This window comes from Apaloderma vittatum, unplaced genomic scaffold, assembly GCF_000703405.1.
Source record: "Apaloderma vittatum isolate BGI_N311 unplaced genomic scaffold, ASM70340v1 scaffold27850, whole genome shotgun sequence".
In the NCBI taxonomy this organism is placed as follows: Eukaryota; Metazoa; Chordata; class Aves; order Trogoniformes; family Trogonidae; genus Apaloderma; species Apaloderma vittatum.
Genome location: NW_009693358.1, coordinates 1 through 16,293, shown reverse-complemented (window position 1 = coordinate 16,293; position 16,293 = coordinate 1). Strand labels below are relative to the sequence as shown.

General features: G+C 37.5%; 1 protein-coding gene across 1 annotated transcript; it reads right to left on the bottom strand.

The window, feature by feature from the left end:
• Positions 1-2,578: 2,578 nt before the first annotated feature.
• Positions 2,579-15,647, bottom strand: GUCY1B3 (guanylate cyclase 1, soluble, beta 3). The gene is made up of 10 exons (XM_009878763.1): positions 15,642-15,647; positions 14,710-14,940; positions 13,215-13,331; positions 12,270-12,403; positions 11,281-11,478; positions 9,392-9,629; positions 8,410-8,550; positions 6,993-7,147; positions 6,553-6,679; positions 2,579-3,204 (listed from the first exon to the last, which is right to left on the bottom strand). The coding sequence occupies exons 1-10, from the start codon at positions 15,645-15,647 to the stop codon at positions 3,181-3,183; spliced, it is 1,371 nt and encodes a 456-aa protein (XP_009877065.1). The 3' UTR covers positions 2,579-3,180.
• Between the last annotated feature and the right edge of the window lie 646 nt (positions 15,648-16,293).

Below are 16,293 nucleotides of genomic sequence, written 5' to 3'. Positions count from 1 at the left end.
TTTAACAAAAAATATATACTTTGATATAATTCCACATGGGGAAGGTCAATAAAAAGATCAGCCTCTAAAAATATGGAGTTGTGGAAGTCTTTATAATGTAACTTCTAAAGACTGACAGTATGTGCTCAATAAGCTCGCTTCAGGATTTACTGAAGTCTGCAAGAGTCCTTCTGCTGTTTTTCAAGCCCTGTATTGAGAATACAAGGGAGTATGTTAACCAGGAAACACCAGCAGCAATCAGATTACTGAGCCTTCCATTATGGAAGCCAACTGCAGTGCCAAATTTAAAACAGCAGTAGAGCAGCAGAGTCCCCTGCATGGCCACAGCCTTAGTTAATAATAACCACAAAAAACCAAAGTCTTTTGCACATCTGAATTCAAAGGAAAGCACACAACTCAGAAGATTAAAAACAGCTAGGCATTCCATAATTTGTAATTTCATTGCTGCTTTCCCCTTTCTTTTCCTTGTTTCAATTTTTTTTTTTTTTTTTACAAATAATACTAAAATAGATTGGATGCATTTGTAAATACCTTTGAAATAGACTTAGGTAATTACTATGTCTCATGTTGCAGCTACAGACCTTCTATTGAAAAACTAAATCACTACAGTTAAATAAAAGAAGCAATAAAGCACACACAAAAAGAACTAAATACCTGTAGAAGTTTTTAACTGTTACCTGAGACTAATATTTAATCAAAGTATAATTTTAGTAGTTGAATGTGGCATTTGATTGAAAACCAATTTGAGCAAAGAAAAATGGCTAAATGCCTTAATCATACTGGTTTCCCTGAGATGAAAATATCTAAAAGGGACACAATAAATGAGCTATTATTTTAGTGCTTTAAAAACTGGTTATGTTACAGAGTAACAGGAGGTTTAATACTCTGAAATTATTAAGAAGGTAAAACAGAAATTTAAGAGCATTCTTTGAGTTTTCCGGCATGCCATCTTCTAACAGCTGGAACCGTACTACAGAAACTTCGGTTACCTCATATCCATTTGCATCAATGATGTAAAAACACACACCCACAGCCGTCACACGCCACGCCTTTAGGAATCACCATTAAAGTTTCGGTAAGTTGCATCAACTTAGAAATCACAGAAACACAGAATCATAGAAACATCAAGTTTGGAAAGGACCTGAAGATCATCCAAGTCCAGCCTACAGCCCTGCACCATTGTAACACTAAACCATGTGCTGAAGTGCCACGTCCAGCCGCTTTTTAAACACGTCCAGGGATGGTGACTCCAGCACCTCCTTTGGCAACCCATTCCAATGCTTCACCACCCTTTTAGTGAAGAAGTTTCTCCTAATCCCCAATCTAAACTTCCCCTGGTGCAACTTGAACCTATTTCCTCTTGTCCTATCAGTATTCTCTAGGGAGAAGAGGCCAAGTTCAAGCACAAATCACTGTTGTGTATCTTTAGAGCAAGGGCCATCTCTCACGGTGAGCTGGGATGTGTCGTTGTCCCACAGGGAGATGATGGAAAGGAACGTGTGCAGCTTCTTCTCTTCCATTCCTCATTCCTAAAGCTTTGGTTGGTAACGCACGTCCTGCTCAAAGTGGACGGCTCATAATTCTCGGTTGTTAAACGTTGCCTAAGACTTTCAAATGCACGTATGCATTTTTGTGACCTCGTCTACTGTTTTTGGAGCGTTGATCTACACATTTTGAACACTACTTTAGTCTGAGGATGTGATCCACTGACCTGAATGTGAGAGACTCTTGGACATTTGCAAATGTTGGAACAATGACTCAATAAATTATTTAAACTTGGACTTTGAATTATGGAATGGAGAACATATTTGTTTTGTATCAAACAATGAAATACAGTTTACACCGAAAAGAAAATCCCAAAATTTCTATGAGTCAGTGGAAAAAATAATTTATTGCAATTTCTTTTGCACATTAACATGAAACATTTATACATATATATTCTGTGCTGATAAGGTATACTAGATAGAGACAATTTTTATACACAAAGTAATTGCACTATCCTATTTTATAATGCAAATATTCAGAAATTATCAGTCAGATAAAAACAGATATTATTCACATGAAAATGCACTGTCTGCTAAAGTTATAGAAGGTCTACATGTTTGAAACCTTGCCCACTTTTACCAACAGTATGAGCTCATAAGACATTATGTCCCCTTACAAGCGTTACATCCTTTAATTGTGCCACGATGCCTAGAATATTATCAGGTCCTCCCTAGGAATAAAATAAGATCAGTACTGAAAGTTAGAGAGGCCAAATCAAAAGGCAACCATGACAACCATGTCCCAGTAGCATGACTTTCAGTTTTGGGGGTTCCATCAGAAAACAATGAAAGCAGTACAAGTGGTCTAAAATTGACCAGCAATCTATTATTAACGTGACAGCTTAATTTAGGTAATACAAATCAATAAGAAATACATCGCAAGTGAACAGCATTTCAGTAGAAGTACATTGGCACATGCTTCAAATGGCAGTATCAGACAAACAACTGCCCCCTTTCAACACAGAAAATGTTTACACAATGTCTACAAAGGGAAAATGCAGGATGATATCAAAAAAGGAAACTTTTTCGAACCAGGAGTTTACAGTGCATCAAGTGTTACTCACAAAATGAATGGGAAGCATGGTAATAGCAGAAGTAAATCTGATAAACAACATCTATACAATAACTTCATTCATGCTGCTTCAGGGGTTATTTTTTAAAATTAGTCTTTAGGTTCACTGTTCTGCCCAACAACCGAAATACCTATCTTTCCAGAAATGTCACTGATTCACATAACCACTATACCTCAGAAATGAAGATGAAGATGTGAAGCATCAGATTGAAGTGGTTAGTTCTGGTGTGTGGACTACAAAATTTTTTCAATATTATCTGGTGGTAGGAAATGCAACATGACTGACGTGCAAAAATGCATACTAAAAAAAAAAGGAAAGCTTGAAATACATGCTCATAGCAGAGATATAACAATACCAAACATTAAGGGAAAAGAATATATAGCAAGCAAGCCTGGAGAAAAATGGGGAGTATGATGTCAGAAGTAGGGCAAAAGACAACAGTGCTGCATATGGCAATGGGAGATATGATGCGAAATAACATCCATAACTCAGCCTTACTGCCTGGCACCCTATTTGGAGACAGTACTGCACCCTATCCAGCGTCCTCTTCCTCTTCCCTCAGCTCAGAAAGCATCTTGCTTTGTTTCCTTGAGTGCATGCAAGTAGAATTGGAGAAGTAAGGGATTTTCTTTGAAACAACAACAAGGTGGGTCAATGCAGTGACAAAATACATTTTACAACTTGCAACCAATATCAGTACATAATAAAAATAATGAAACAAAACATAGGTAATGCCCGTATTTCTTTCATGTCTGCTGTACGTAGGAACATAACAATTCCTACATTCCTTGAGGAACTATCAGCTCTGTCTGAGATACTTTAGCTTGCTCCCATCAGTAATGTGGGGACAGGGCAGAAAAGAAAGATATTTGAAAGTGGAGAGTGATGGAAATTGCAGTCAGACATCTGAGGTTCGCTGCAAGCTTTATGTTTTACAACAAATCTGTTTCTCAAGAAAGAAGCTGCAGCTGAACCTCTGTTAAAATAATAAGGATAATAATAATAATTAACCTTATAACATCCAAACAAGTGGATGCGGAATGAATAATTGGTCATAGCTGCTTTTATTCTATGTATATTTGTGATGCACTTCTCTTTTTTGCTGAAATGGTATCATGGAAGAGTATCAAGTAGAAAAATTAAAAGAGGAGCACTCCAAACCAACACTGATTCTTGTAAATTAGGTCTTTCTCAGAAGTAATTGCTTCTCATGGTGACTGATATTAGAGGTGCCAACTTACAAACCCAGTTTGAGGTATGCTGAGCTGCTCCAACCCCATCATTTTCTACAGGCTTTGCAGAGAGACACCGAATTTTAAGACTTCGTTTCATATCTCTGTGCCAGCTGCAAGTATTTTGTCCTCTTTTCTCACCATATATTAATCACTGGGCTTCAGAGTAAATTATTATCCTGACAGATTTGCAAATGCTAAGCTTATCACTCTCTAAGAATATGATGAAAAGGAGAATATCTCACTAATGTGCATCCATCCTAGATTTAAAGATATTGGAGGTAGAAAACTTCACAGTAAAAGAATAATCAGGAGAAATACCTCCAGGATGATTTAAGAAATATTTTCATGTTTAGTTCTGCAAGCCACTTCTTGCAATATTCTGGAGTGATCGATCAGGAATTTTATCATGTAGTTCCCACATATATGTTAACATGCCATATTTGGTTTTATGAACAGCGCTGCACATGCTAACACGCTAGTGTGTGTATGTCATCGAGAGGTCAGTGAGAGTAACATTATGAAGAGAAAACCAAGGCTACACCCTCGCCTTTAAGCAAAGTGACTACTCTACGGTAATCAAACATAAAAAATGTTTATCTGATTTCTGCTTTTGGATCACAAATATGATGTGCAGCCTACAAAGTGCCAGAAATAACAAGAAGAGTACCTACACAAGACAAACTGCAAACAGTTTAGAAAATCTTAAAGGAACAACATTCAGTGCATCTTTTTTGTGTATTATCAGATGGAATTGTACAGAGAAAAAGAATTAAAGATTAGATGGTTATATTCCTTTACTTTTCAAAATCACCTCTGACAAAATGATTATCAGTTCCAATCACCACATGAAAGTAGCTTTTTAGTGTCCTGTTCACCCAAACTTACTACAATTTAGAAGAGATACCTATGACGGGAGAAGCCCTTCTATCTGTAAGAATTACAGGTATATCTGAATTTCAGAATTAAAAAAAACTAAGAAAAAATTTGGAAATCTTTTTGAGTGTGCTTAAATTATGAGTCTTAAGTGCTCCTGGAAATCAGGCTGACAGTGTTTTTCTATCAGGTTTATTCCTGCCCCCATGACTCCCTCTACAAAGCTCAATTACGAGATAACAGTATCAGGAAGTACCTCTCAGAACTGCTGTGAGAATTAACAATACCAACTGTTGTGCAAGGTCTCTACAAGGAAACTGCAATGCTAAAAATTCTAAACTATCTGAACCCTATATTCATATTAAACAAGTGTGAGGCTGAGACAAGGAAAATATCTATCAGACTCAGTACCCCTCTGAAATTTTACATTTAAAACTACAATGCGCCCTGCTACAAATGCTAGGACATAATTTATAATGCAGAAAAAAGTGAAAGCTGTTTAATTAAAATATATTTTAAATACAATTATAGATTTGAAAGAATGGTAGTCATGTGAATTATAGTTAACCTTGATATAGAATAAAACCAGAAAAATATTATCAAAAGTGGTACCCAGAATCTTATTTTAAGTGATAGATATTAAAATACAGACTTCAGCAGAGTTAAAGTACAGGTTCTCCCTTAAAGTTTAATACTGGGGGCTAATACTGGGAGCTACCATTAAAAAGGGCAGTATTCATACACTTGGGTACCAGTGGTAATAAATCTGGATTAGGTCTCCTAAAGACCTCAAACAGTTTAACAGCCTAAATTCCATTTTCTGAAGCATGTGAGTATGCAGACATATAATTAATTTCCTGTGACTTACAAGAATTATTTCAGCCAAGGTAATGGATGACTTTTCCTTATTTTAGTCAGGTATGTTTCTAAGACTAAATACACTAGCTTAAAACTCTTGGTATTACTTCAGGACAAAATTCAAGCTATGTAATTTACTTTTACCATCTTTTTCTCCCTGTTGGCAATGGGTGGAACGTATGCACCTACTGTGCTATAGCACATCAGCTGGCATACTGTAACCTGATTAAGTGTCTAAGTTAGTAGCACACTTAAGAGTCTCAATCTCATTGGCTTTTAGTAAGATTTTGGTTAATACATGCCCAGACTTCTGAAATTGAGGCATAAGCTTAAAGACCACTCAGTGCTTGGAGAGCTTTACCCTACATAATCCTGAGAATTTAGGCTCATATGTCATTTAAGAAGAAATAGTTTTCACCCTGGTTATGTCTAAAGCAAGTCCTCTATCACGCAACAGTCTTTGGAAAAGTTGATCCATCTGGGGTTAAGAGACCACCACACACATCAGGTGTGAAGCTGCCTGCAAGCAGTTGCTGGACTGTTGCCTAAATATTTGAACACATATTTATTCATTCACTGTAAGAAAGCAAATGGTGAATTTTGAAGTGCTGAAAACCAGACATGTCAGCTAAACAGAAATGGACATTATATTGCAAAATTTGGTTCAGTGGAGAAATCCGTAAGAGGAGGGAGATATAAATATTTAAACACTTGACATTCCCTCAAGGACTTTTTAAAACACGAAAGTATTCTTTCAGGGACTGTACAAACTGCAAAGACAAATAATCAGGGATTTTAATGTCCTGTCGAGATGGTAAACATATTAATGAAATGGTGTTGTGTAAAACTCTTCAGTTTTTCTATGGAACATTTAGTTTCGCAAATGCAAATGGATCTCAGTGGTTTAGATAAAATTTGTCATGTTTATGCCTTGTTAAAAAAAAAAAATTACACTCTGGTTAGTCATACCTCTGTCTCTGTACTCTTTCTGGACAAAAACCAAACCTGCATTGGTTCTTTTTTACCCTTCATAGAAACTGGACCTCTGTACTCCAGGTGGAACTGAGGATCTGAATTTTCTGGTGTCATAAGGCACCTGAAAGTGAAAGAGAAAACATGTAAATATATGCACTATGCATGCATGACATGCACTACATAAAATACTAAATATGCTACAGATACGTGAGCAAATTAACAGAAGACTCAAATCTCTCTACATCATTATTATATTTGCATACCAATGACAGTGTATCATAATGCAGTCTGCCACAGTTTCAAGAGAAATCATGTACTTAAATAATCTGTTGAAAGAGTCCTGTCACTTTCAACTCCAAAGACACTTTGATGTTATGCTGACAAAGTGATTTCTTTTTAGATGTCAACATCAATAAAAACATGGCTTCACTCACCTGTAAGTATATTCAGAGACATTGATCTTTCCCTTTTCTCCAGTAGTTTCTGTTCTGCTTGTTAGATTGACAGTATTTCCAAAGAGACAGTAACGTGGCATCCTTTGGCCTATGACACCTGTGACTACCTCACCAGTGTGGATTCCTATTGTTATCTTTGGAGGGAAAAGATAAAGTTGAGCGTTCAAAATCATTGTAATGAATCTGATGCTTCTGATTAAATAAACCCTCTACTACAGTTTATTTCTGCAATGTGCCACTCTTGTTTCTTCAAAGTCTGGCATTTTGTGTTTTGTGTTACTTTTTTTTTTGGAAGTTCATTGTCATGGCTCTGCCTCCTACATGAAAGAATAAATGCCCTATTTTTCCAGCATGCACCACGCCATGCTGCTATTACGTACTGTGAAACTCAAAAATAAAAGTGCAAAGAGAGGTAAGGCATACACTGCAGGTATGTATTTAATGAGTGCTCAGAAGATGCAGAAATGGATGGTGTAGGTCAAGGAATAAAGATATGTCTCAGAGGCAACATCATGATACACTTCATTTAAGAGCTCAAGAGATACGACAGGGATTTGGAGAAGCTTATTCTTACATAAAATCTTTGGAACTTTACCCTCCTCACTTCTTTGCATAGTGACAAAGTGAAGTATACTGATCTAAGCAAGGTGTTAGACCAGTAACATGCACATAAACAGAAATACGTATTGCACTCATTACTTATTTTGCTCTCACAGCCTTTTGATGAGGAGAGGTCAGTTCAGCCTCCGCAGGTCTGTATTAATATCACAACACATTCATAGAATCACGGAATCACAGAATGATTTCGGTTGGAAGGGACCCTAAAGATCTCCTAGTTCCAACCCCCCTGCCATGGCAGGGACCCCTCCCACTAGATCAGGTTGCTCCAGGCTCCATCCAGCCTGGCCTTGAACACTTCCAGGGATGTCCCACAATGAGTGAGTTTCCACTAATATATACTGTTGCCAGTAAACATTGTCATAATGGCTTATGGAACTGTATTTTTTTTAAATGCAGTATTTTCTCATGCTGATGTGAGGATCTGAAGCATAACCAAAATACCAGTGAGGGAATATAATCGTTCTGTTCACTGAGATGAAGAAGACTCAATGAACTGTACTTGATGCACAATGGAAATTTGTTGATTAGATTAAAATTATTGGAAAACAGGCCTAAATGCTGCAGACCTTTAAAAGGTTCAGCACAATAACTGGATTTTAAGGTCTGGGAATGGCCCATGTCACACTTACATGTGACTCATATTATTTGTAGATATGTGTCTCAGAAATCTAACAATAACAAAGCTTGCATGGACTGGCCCTTGAGCATTATCACATTTCAAAGCATGATGAACATCAATAATGGGCTCTTCATTCAAGTCTACACATTTACTAACCTGTACAGGTTGACCATCTACTTGAACCTGGCCTGCTATTTCCATCATATCCAATGCCAGGTGGCAGATAGATCGTGCATGATGAATGCAAGGCTCTGGCAGACCACTCACTGTCATATACTTGTCCCCAACTGTTTCCACCTATCAAGATAAATATTTTTCAATTACTTTAATATCGTGGGGCTCAGAGTACTAGAAAGGATGTAGCACTTCCTTCAAGGCTGCTTGTCCTTTCAAATAGTGTCCCTTCACTTTCATTCAAATCACCCTAACTCCCATAATTTCTGCTTGTTACTGAAGAGAATGTACTGTATGCCCACAACATAAGAAATTAAAATTACACTGTGATTGTGTGAACTTGAGCCTCTCTTTTGAGGTCTTCTGAATTTCTGTAGAAACTGAGCACTATGTTTGTTTTGACTCACACCCTTGACTCACTTGGCACAGGACACAAAATTGATATCTAGTAAAAGCTAGGAATGAATCTTATACACATAAACACACAAATATGCACATGTACATACATATGGGATAGATATCTACCTGTCTACCTGTTACCATCTGCAACCTCACCTCATTCCTAACAAAGGAATGAAATTCACACTGAATAACTGAATACTAAGTTTTAATTTACAACCAGGAGACCCATCTATATGACTGAAAAACTTAAAGCAATGGACCAGCAGAACCACAAACTGCTTGTGTAAGTGTTCACATCTGCTTAAAACAGAAGTACATTTATATATCTACCTAATGGGTGATTTGTGCAGAAATCCTGCTGAGAACTAAGCCCTTTGTGTTCCCTCCCACATTTAGAGATAAACAGCATACTCTTCTTTAGCTACGCAATATCAGTAACACAGTCCAGAGATTGAGAACATAAGTATTTTTTTTAAATAAAATCCAAAGCAGAGAGAAGAGTGACATGATAGTAAATCGCTGAAAAGCCACAGATTAAATACTTCTAAAATCTTCCACTTACCTTATAAACAAATGGATTCCTTCGTGAATCAGTCAGGATGTCAAACCTCGTGTAAAGATCATTTAGAAGATTAACGATCTTCATGGCTCCCTCTCCAGAGGCGTGTTTACTACAGAAGGCATTGAATCCAACAATGCCGCTGAAAAGAATGGTCACATTGTCGTACCGCTTAGCGGGAACAGGACGCTTGTGTCTCAGCTCATTTGCCACTGATGGTGGTAGAACAGAGTACAGTAACCTACACGTGTAAGGAAAGAAAGGCACAAGCAAAACAGAAAGAATGTGGAGAAAGGTCTTTACATTGGCACTCTTCAGATATTAACTTAGTACCTCTCATAGGGTTTGTAACAGACTCACACCATCAAAGAGCAATACAAAAGATGTTTACTGAACATGTTATTTGGGAAACACGGCGTACCTAAAGCCGTGAAATTTCAAACATTAATACATCTAAAACATTCAAACATTAATACATTTAAATTACCAACAAAATCAGGCGCCTATTACTAATTCTTCTGACAATCTGTTAATAGCATCCTGGATCATTTTTGCCTATTGCTTAAGCATTTCTGCCATATTCTCATCTCATATAATCCGGTTTTGCTCACGGAACCATATAAACCTGCAAAAAGGGCCATGAGGAGACCGAACGGCATTCCACCTTGGATCAGTTCCCTCATTGCTAAATGTTTCCTCTTCTGTTGAGAATCCTGGTTTTCAATTTATTGCATGTTTTTTTAGTTAATAGTCTATATGACATATTAACACTTGTTCATATTACAAATTATGCAAATAAAACTTGAATCACACACACAGAGCTTCACCCTATTCTCAAGCGTATTCCTTCAACTTTCTAACTGCCCTCCTAAGGTGTATTTCCCTCCTAAGATAAACGGGGAAGCTGAAGATCTCTGGCTGTTTCACAAATCTTAAGCATCATTTGGTCCACAGCTTCCCTCACAAACCCTCATTAGCTGCATTTTTGGCAAGTTCACTACCGCATGAGTTGTAATTAGAGAATGTTTTTGGCTCATGATCTAGTAAGTGACACTGTCTGTTCTAGTAGCTGCCAAGAAGGCTAGAATTCCTGAGGATAAAATGGCTTTATAAAGCAAACCAACAGGAATGAATAGGAAAATATTTTTTAGGTTTGTTTTCTCTCTGACTTTTCCATACATCCCTTTCCAGTCTTTTTAGAATAATTTCCATTACTCTACTACAGAAAAAAAAAAAATCTATCCAGAGAATTCAGAGCATAACAAGCATTCACTACTAAACCATCATAACCTACAAGAAATCCTTCTATTGCAGAGACAGGAACTTGCTTGTCACACAAACTTTTGTTTAAATTTACCTGCCAGTAGTCCTTGAGCTGAACTGCCATAGACTAAGGCTATGAATCTGATTTTATAGTTACCCATAGAAATGGATTTAGGCCCCAATGCATCTACTTTATTATTGTTATGTATTTGTATCTAGATAGTAGTATTATCTAGGTAGACTCAAATGCAAATAGCAGCATTTGGGCATTCATCAAATTCACCTTGGCTACAGGGACTGCATGTAAGAAAGTCTGCAAAACTACTGTCACAGGGAATTAACAAAGCAAAAAGAATTGTCAGTTCACTTCTCATAATTTTCCATATCAGAGAAGGAGCCATCAAAACATCTGTGCATGTAACAGCCTAGACTGCAGATGACATATGACAATCTAAATAAAGAAATACCCTATGAGCCGTTAAAGTAAAATGTTCTTTCTTGACTCCAAAATTATCAGCCCTGAACATCACTCATATTCCTTCCAAGATCCTGTTATTTTTTGAAGAAGGTAGCTATAAATAATATACTGCTGTGACTGTTTCAGCTCAAAATGAGGACTTGGTTCTTACGTGTCTGTCTTTTTCTTTTCATCTTCCAATGCACGCAGGGTGTGCTGCAGTCTGTCAGTGAGGATCTCAAGCTCTTGAGTCAGTTTATATTCCTCTCTGAACTGCTCTCCCAAGAGAACCAGGTCACGGGTAGCATCATGCAATGGAATATCACTCAGATATAAACCTCTTCTGGTTAAATCGTCCAAGTTCATCACACTGCAATGTGGAGAAATATATAATACAGGCACAATTAGACCTGCCAAAGAAGCATTTAAAACTCAAATAAACAGCAGAGGCTGCTGAATAACAGATGAAGGATTATGCTTCTGAACTTGTGATGAGCCATACAACATATCCTCCCTTCTACGAAATACTTTGTTTGTGTTCATTCAGGTTACCACATGGCTCTTGATTACTGCATTTAAAGACAGAATTCTCTTTGATGAGTTCCAACATTCCAAATGTACATACTTCAGTACACAAATACAAGAGGTAGCCTCTTCCCTTTCTGTCTTCATCCACTCTCTTCCTTTTACACAGATTAACATATCGTAACTGTGTAATCTAATGCGTTAGCTCAACATGCTCTTAGCTAAAGAAGTCCTCCATTCAATCCCTCATTCCAACCACCTTTTAAATCATCAACACTCTATTATATTAAAACTACCGCAAAAATATAGGAAACCACATAGGAAACCAAATGCATTTCTTAGCACTTTCAGAGTAAAAAACAAAAGACAAAACTTGCCAAAAATCACAGAACCATAAGGAATTCCCATTTGTACAAACTGGGCCAGAATATCCCAATGTTTATATTGAATTATTTAATAATCAGTCAAGTTCTAATGTTTAAATGCTCCTCTCTCTTTTAGTAGAAACACATCAAAATCAATTAAATCAATACTTGAACCACTTAATCTCTGTAGCACTACTCACAGTAACTGTTCTTAAAATTAGTAACTGCAAAATGAAAATCGGTATTATAGAACTCTTAAGGTTTAAAGTACCTTGGTGAACAAAGAAAGAGAATGCTGTCTGCTTCAGGCAAGTAGATCATTTGCCCTTTCAGGCGTAAGCAGCTGATTTCTGTGCCAGTCAGTTCATCCTCACACTCCAGCTTTTCCACATCCAGCAGCCCCTCCTGGTCATGGGAAGTCATAATTATATAAGAGCAATAGTACCTGTGTTATGCACCAGGCCTGCGCTATGAAGGCCATCAGAATGTTACAGCCTCTGTTACAGCCCAATTCATTTATCATTTGAACACAATACAGCACCTGTATTTTAATACTGTGATTTGCTACCTCAAAAATACAAAGCATGGGATCTTTTTTGTACATTCATGTTCATAACCTCTGGTTTTCTTCTGTGTCATTTCTTAACAAGAGTTTGACAAAAGTATTGCCTATTCTATGAATTTCTATCTGTGCCTGGGAGCATTTCCAAGAAATCTTGTTGGTTTCTCTCAGGTACAGTTTCCCATAAATTAGCAGGCTCCTTGGCACAGAAGGTGCTGTTCTACATGCTGGATTCACTCACGTCGCTTGCCTCCTCTCCTGCTCTCTCTAGCGAAAAGGACACAGAACTGCGTTTGAACATATGGGCTCAAGCAAGAGCATGTTTCCCATTTGCCTCCCATATTCTTATGAACCAAAAGGAAATGCAAGTGCCTTTCTACACTTTCTTTGGTACAATGACATATAATGGCTTGGCCTCTTGCGAGGAAAGCATCAGACATGAAGTATATGTACTTCACCATTCCTATAAAGCACTTTACTTGACAGCTACACATGAATTCACACCTGTGACTTTTTCTTGGCTCACAAGTCAAAAGGAACGGAGTGTACTACTGTGCAAAGAATTTTTTCTGACGACTTCTGAGCTTTTTGCACTTCAGATCTCTCCAAAGGATACTTACTTAAGGAAAAGCCAAGTGAATATTCTCTACTCACCTTGGTTCTCAGTACAAAGACCGTATTGATATGGGAGAGGATACCATGGAAACTAATATCAATATGAGGCCGGACCAAGGAGAAAACTGACAACAGACTGCAATTTCCTGGCTGCAGCTAGAATAAAAGAAAAAAAGGAAAAAAGAAAAGATTGTTGTATTTTATAATAAAAATACACATGGAGTAATCATATAGAATTTGTTTAGATTACAATACTGAATGGAAAAGAACATATTCTTTATGCATTTCTCCATTAAAACACAAAGTTTTTAAATTAAGGATTTTACATCAGAAGTATATTGACTTCAGTGTGCAATTCTAGTCTGCAAAATGACTTTGTAAAATTGTGTTAAACTGTCACACTCATTATCTGTCACCCTGTTCCCACTCTACTGTAAAAAAACTTTTCCTACAAAGTGACCTCCCTCAGACTCCGTCTTCAATAAGCTACGTTTCCTAAAGCACCAACTCTGATAATAAGGATTCCGATAGCCATCCTCAGCAAGCTCAATCGTTAGTTGTAGCTGTTCAGTCAATGGCCCCGGGAAGAATCTGGCAGAGCTACTTACAAAGCTCTTCTTTCAAATCTTTCTATGAAATTCAGGGAGAAAACACCAAAAACTAGTTGCTCGATAAGATAACATTACATTGCATTTTAAAAGTACGTCAACTATTTAGAGACAAGGTATGTGCAACATTAACCTATATAATTGTAAAGATCATCTTGCCTTTTGCTTTTTTCATATTACTGCTTTTACTTGTTGCTTCTTTTTAGAAACACTGTGAGCTCTTTCAGGCAAGAACTGAGGTATCCTGTTCATATACAGAATACACGACATTAAATGGACCTCTGAGAACTCTCTTACTGGAAATAACCAGAGGAAACTGCAGCACCTGCATTTAGTTCACAACATACATGTATGTCACAAACATCATTGGGCTCATCTTAGTTAACACTGATGCTTTTGATGCACAAGCCAAGAAAGTATACTGCAACTTCTGTTATTCTTTTTTTTTTTGGTCACTGTGCATCTCACAGCTTAAGTATTTGAAGGCACTGTAATTGAGTAATATATATAGACTATATATCTGCTGCTACTCTGTACAGTAGTATGGGCAGGACCATTTCCTGAACCCCAGGCCAAGCTGCAGGGGCTGTCTCACATCCGCTTTAAAGAGTTACCTGCCACCTTCACAGCAAATGTATCTTGGGATGAGCTACAAGAATTAGGTACCAAGCTAATGCCTGAATTGAGGGGTTGATCACGTTGTCTCTGCTCAACCTTATTCTATTACTGCACATGGACAGGGTCATAAGGAACAGAGCCGTGTAGAATTAGAGCTATTTTCCCAGCCAATGTCGTAAAAATTGTGTAGTTTCACAGGAATGCGGTTCAGATAGCGAATCCAAAATCTATTTTATCTTTAAAATAAACCTGTGAAGCATCTAGCATTTGGAATCTCTATGACTATCCATGCATATGAATCATCTAACCTGTGGAAGGACTCTGTATATAGCATTGCCACACTGCGTGACCACCAGATCTCTGTCAAATATTATGTGGAAAGGAAAGGCCTTGCAGAAAGTATAGGGACTGATGCGAGACTCTTGGGTACCATTTTCTTCAAATCTGTCAAGGTCTTCATAATAGTCCTCTTCTTTAGACTCTTTCTCTTCAATTAAAAACTGAATGTGGTCACATTCCTCATTTCTCTGTTGAATAACCTAGAAAAATGAAGGGAGAAAAATGAAAAACTGAAAATTCTGCTACTCATTAATAACTGGAATGCTGCTATGAAGACAGGAATGCATTTAGAGCAGAAAGATGAATTCCAGAATGATATTTGCACCTTAAGAAACATTATAGTCTAATAAGTATTTCTGATTTTAGAAAGCCTTTATAATTCCAGGTGAATAATTACGCCTTTACTAAGCCACAGTTGCTTTTTGCATGAACAAGACATTGAAGATCACTCAAATGCAATTTATGAAGGATGAGCATGTCAGTGTCAGCCAGAAGAAAGGTGGATGGAGCTGATGTTTGAACATACAGTCCCTACACATTCCAGCAGCAATGACTGAAAGATGAAGACCAAAAGACAAAACTAAAAGCAATGTCAATCTTTTCTAAGCTGCATTTCATATTAAATGAGTCATCTATATCAACTGAACCTCAAGAGTCTTGAATATAGCATTTCACACTTCAGTAATTTTACTCGAAGTCAGTAAAAAATATGAAATTAATGGGGATTATTTTCTTTGCAGAGTTGTGTATAATTAAAACTAATAGAATAATATAATGTACCTTGTGAGGCCAAATTGACCTCTTCTCAAGCTTAAATACATTTATGACTGGAGGAGAACAATTCTATTTACACGATATTGTTTAGCTGCAGCTTTCTGGAACATGTTGCACCTGACTCGACCTTCATGTCGAGTCTTATCCTAAGCCACTGAATCAGAAAAAGACTTCTTAAAATCTCTAATGCATCCTGATTCTGCTTTTTACACCTACTTTAACTACAGAATTACAGCTACAATATGAAAACAGAATAGATATGCACAAACACTGCACTTGATCCCCAAGATGTTTAGTTTATTAAACATTTCTCCTCCACAACTGTCAGCCATGCTAGCTGACTCCTTTATTTGTTCCTATACAAATGGAGGAGCGTAGAACAACAGAACAGTATATTACTCCTAAATGATGCTTAACCTAAGACGGCTCTGTTCCTTGATCTCCTATTTGATTATTCCTTTAAAGGAAAGAGAGGCTTTTCTTGAGAACAGTTCAGAACAGGAGACTGATCATATTTCAGGTATGTTCTGATGTTGCCATGGCCACCATTGCGACCCTCGGAACCAAGCTCACCAAAGGGAACGCCAGGCTGAGCCTGGACATCTGTGCGACTTGGTGCGGTGAGGAGAGAGGAGGGCAGGGAGGGGGCTCCTGCAAAGCTGCCAAAGAAGGCAGGGAGCCCCACACTTTGGGGCTCCAGGCCTTTGCTGCAAGCTCACCCACCTCTCCCTTCTTCCTCAGAGTTGGTAGAGATTTGGAAGAGGTGACCCGGTGCCGCT

Bases quoted from the DNA above. Each gene is read 5' to 3' on its own strand.
- GUCY1B3 (XM_009878763.1), bottom strand. The intron at 7,148-8,409 runs GTTAGTAAATGT...TTCCCTCCAAAG, and splicing joins TAGATGGTCAACCTGTACAG to ATAACAATAGGAATCCACAC. The intron at 6,680-6,992 runs GTGAGTGAAGCC...TTTCACTTTCAG, and splicing joins GTCTCTGAATATACTTACAG to GTGCCTTATGACACCAGAAA.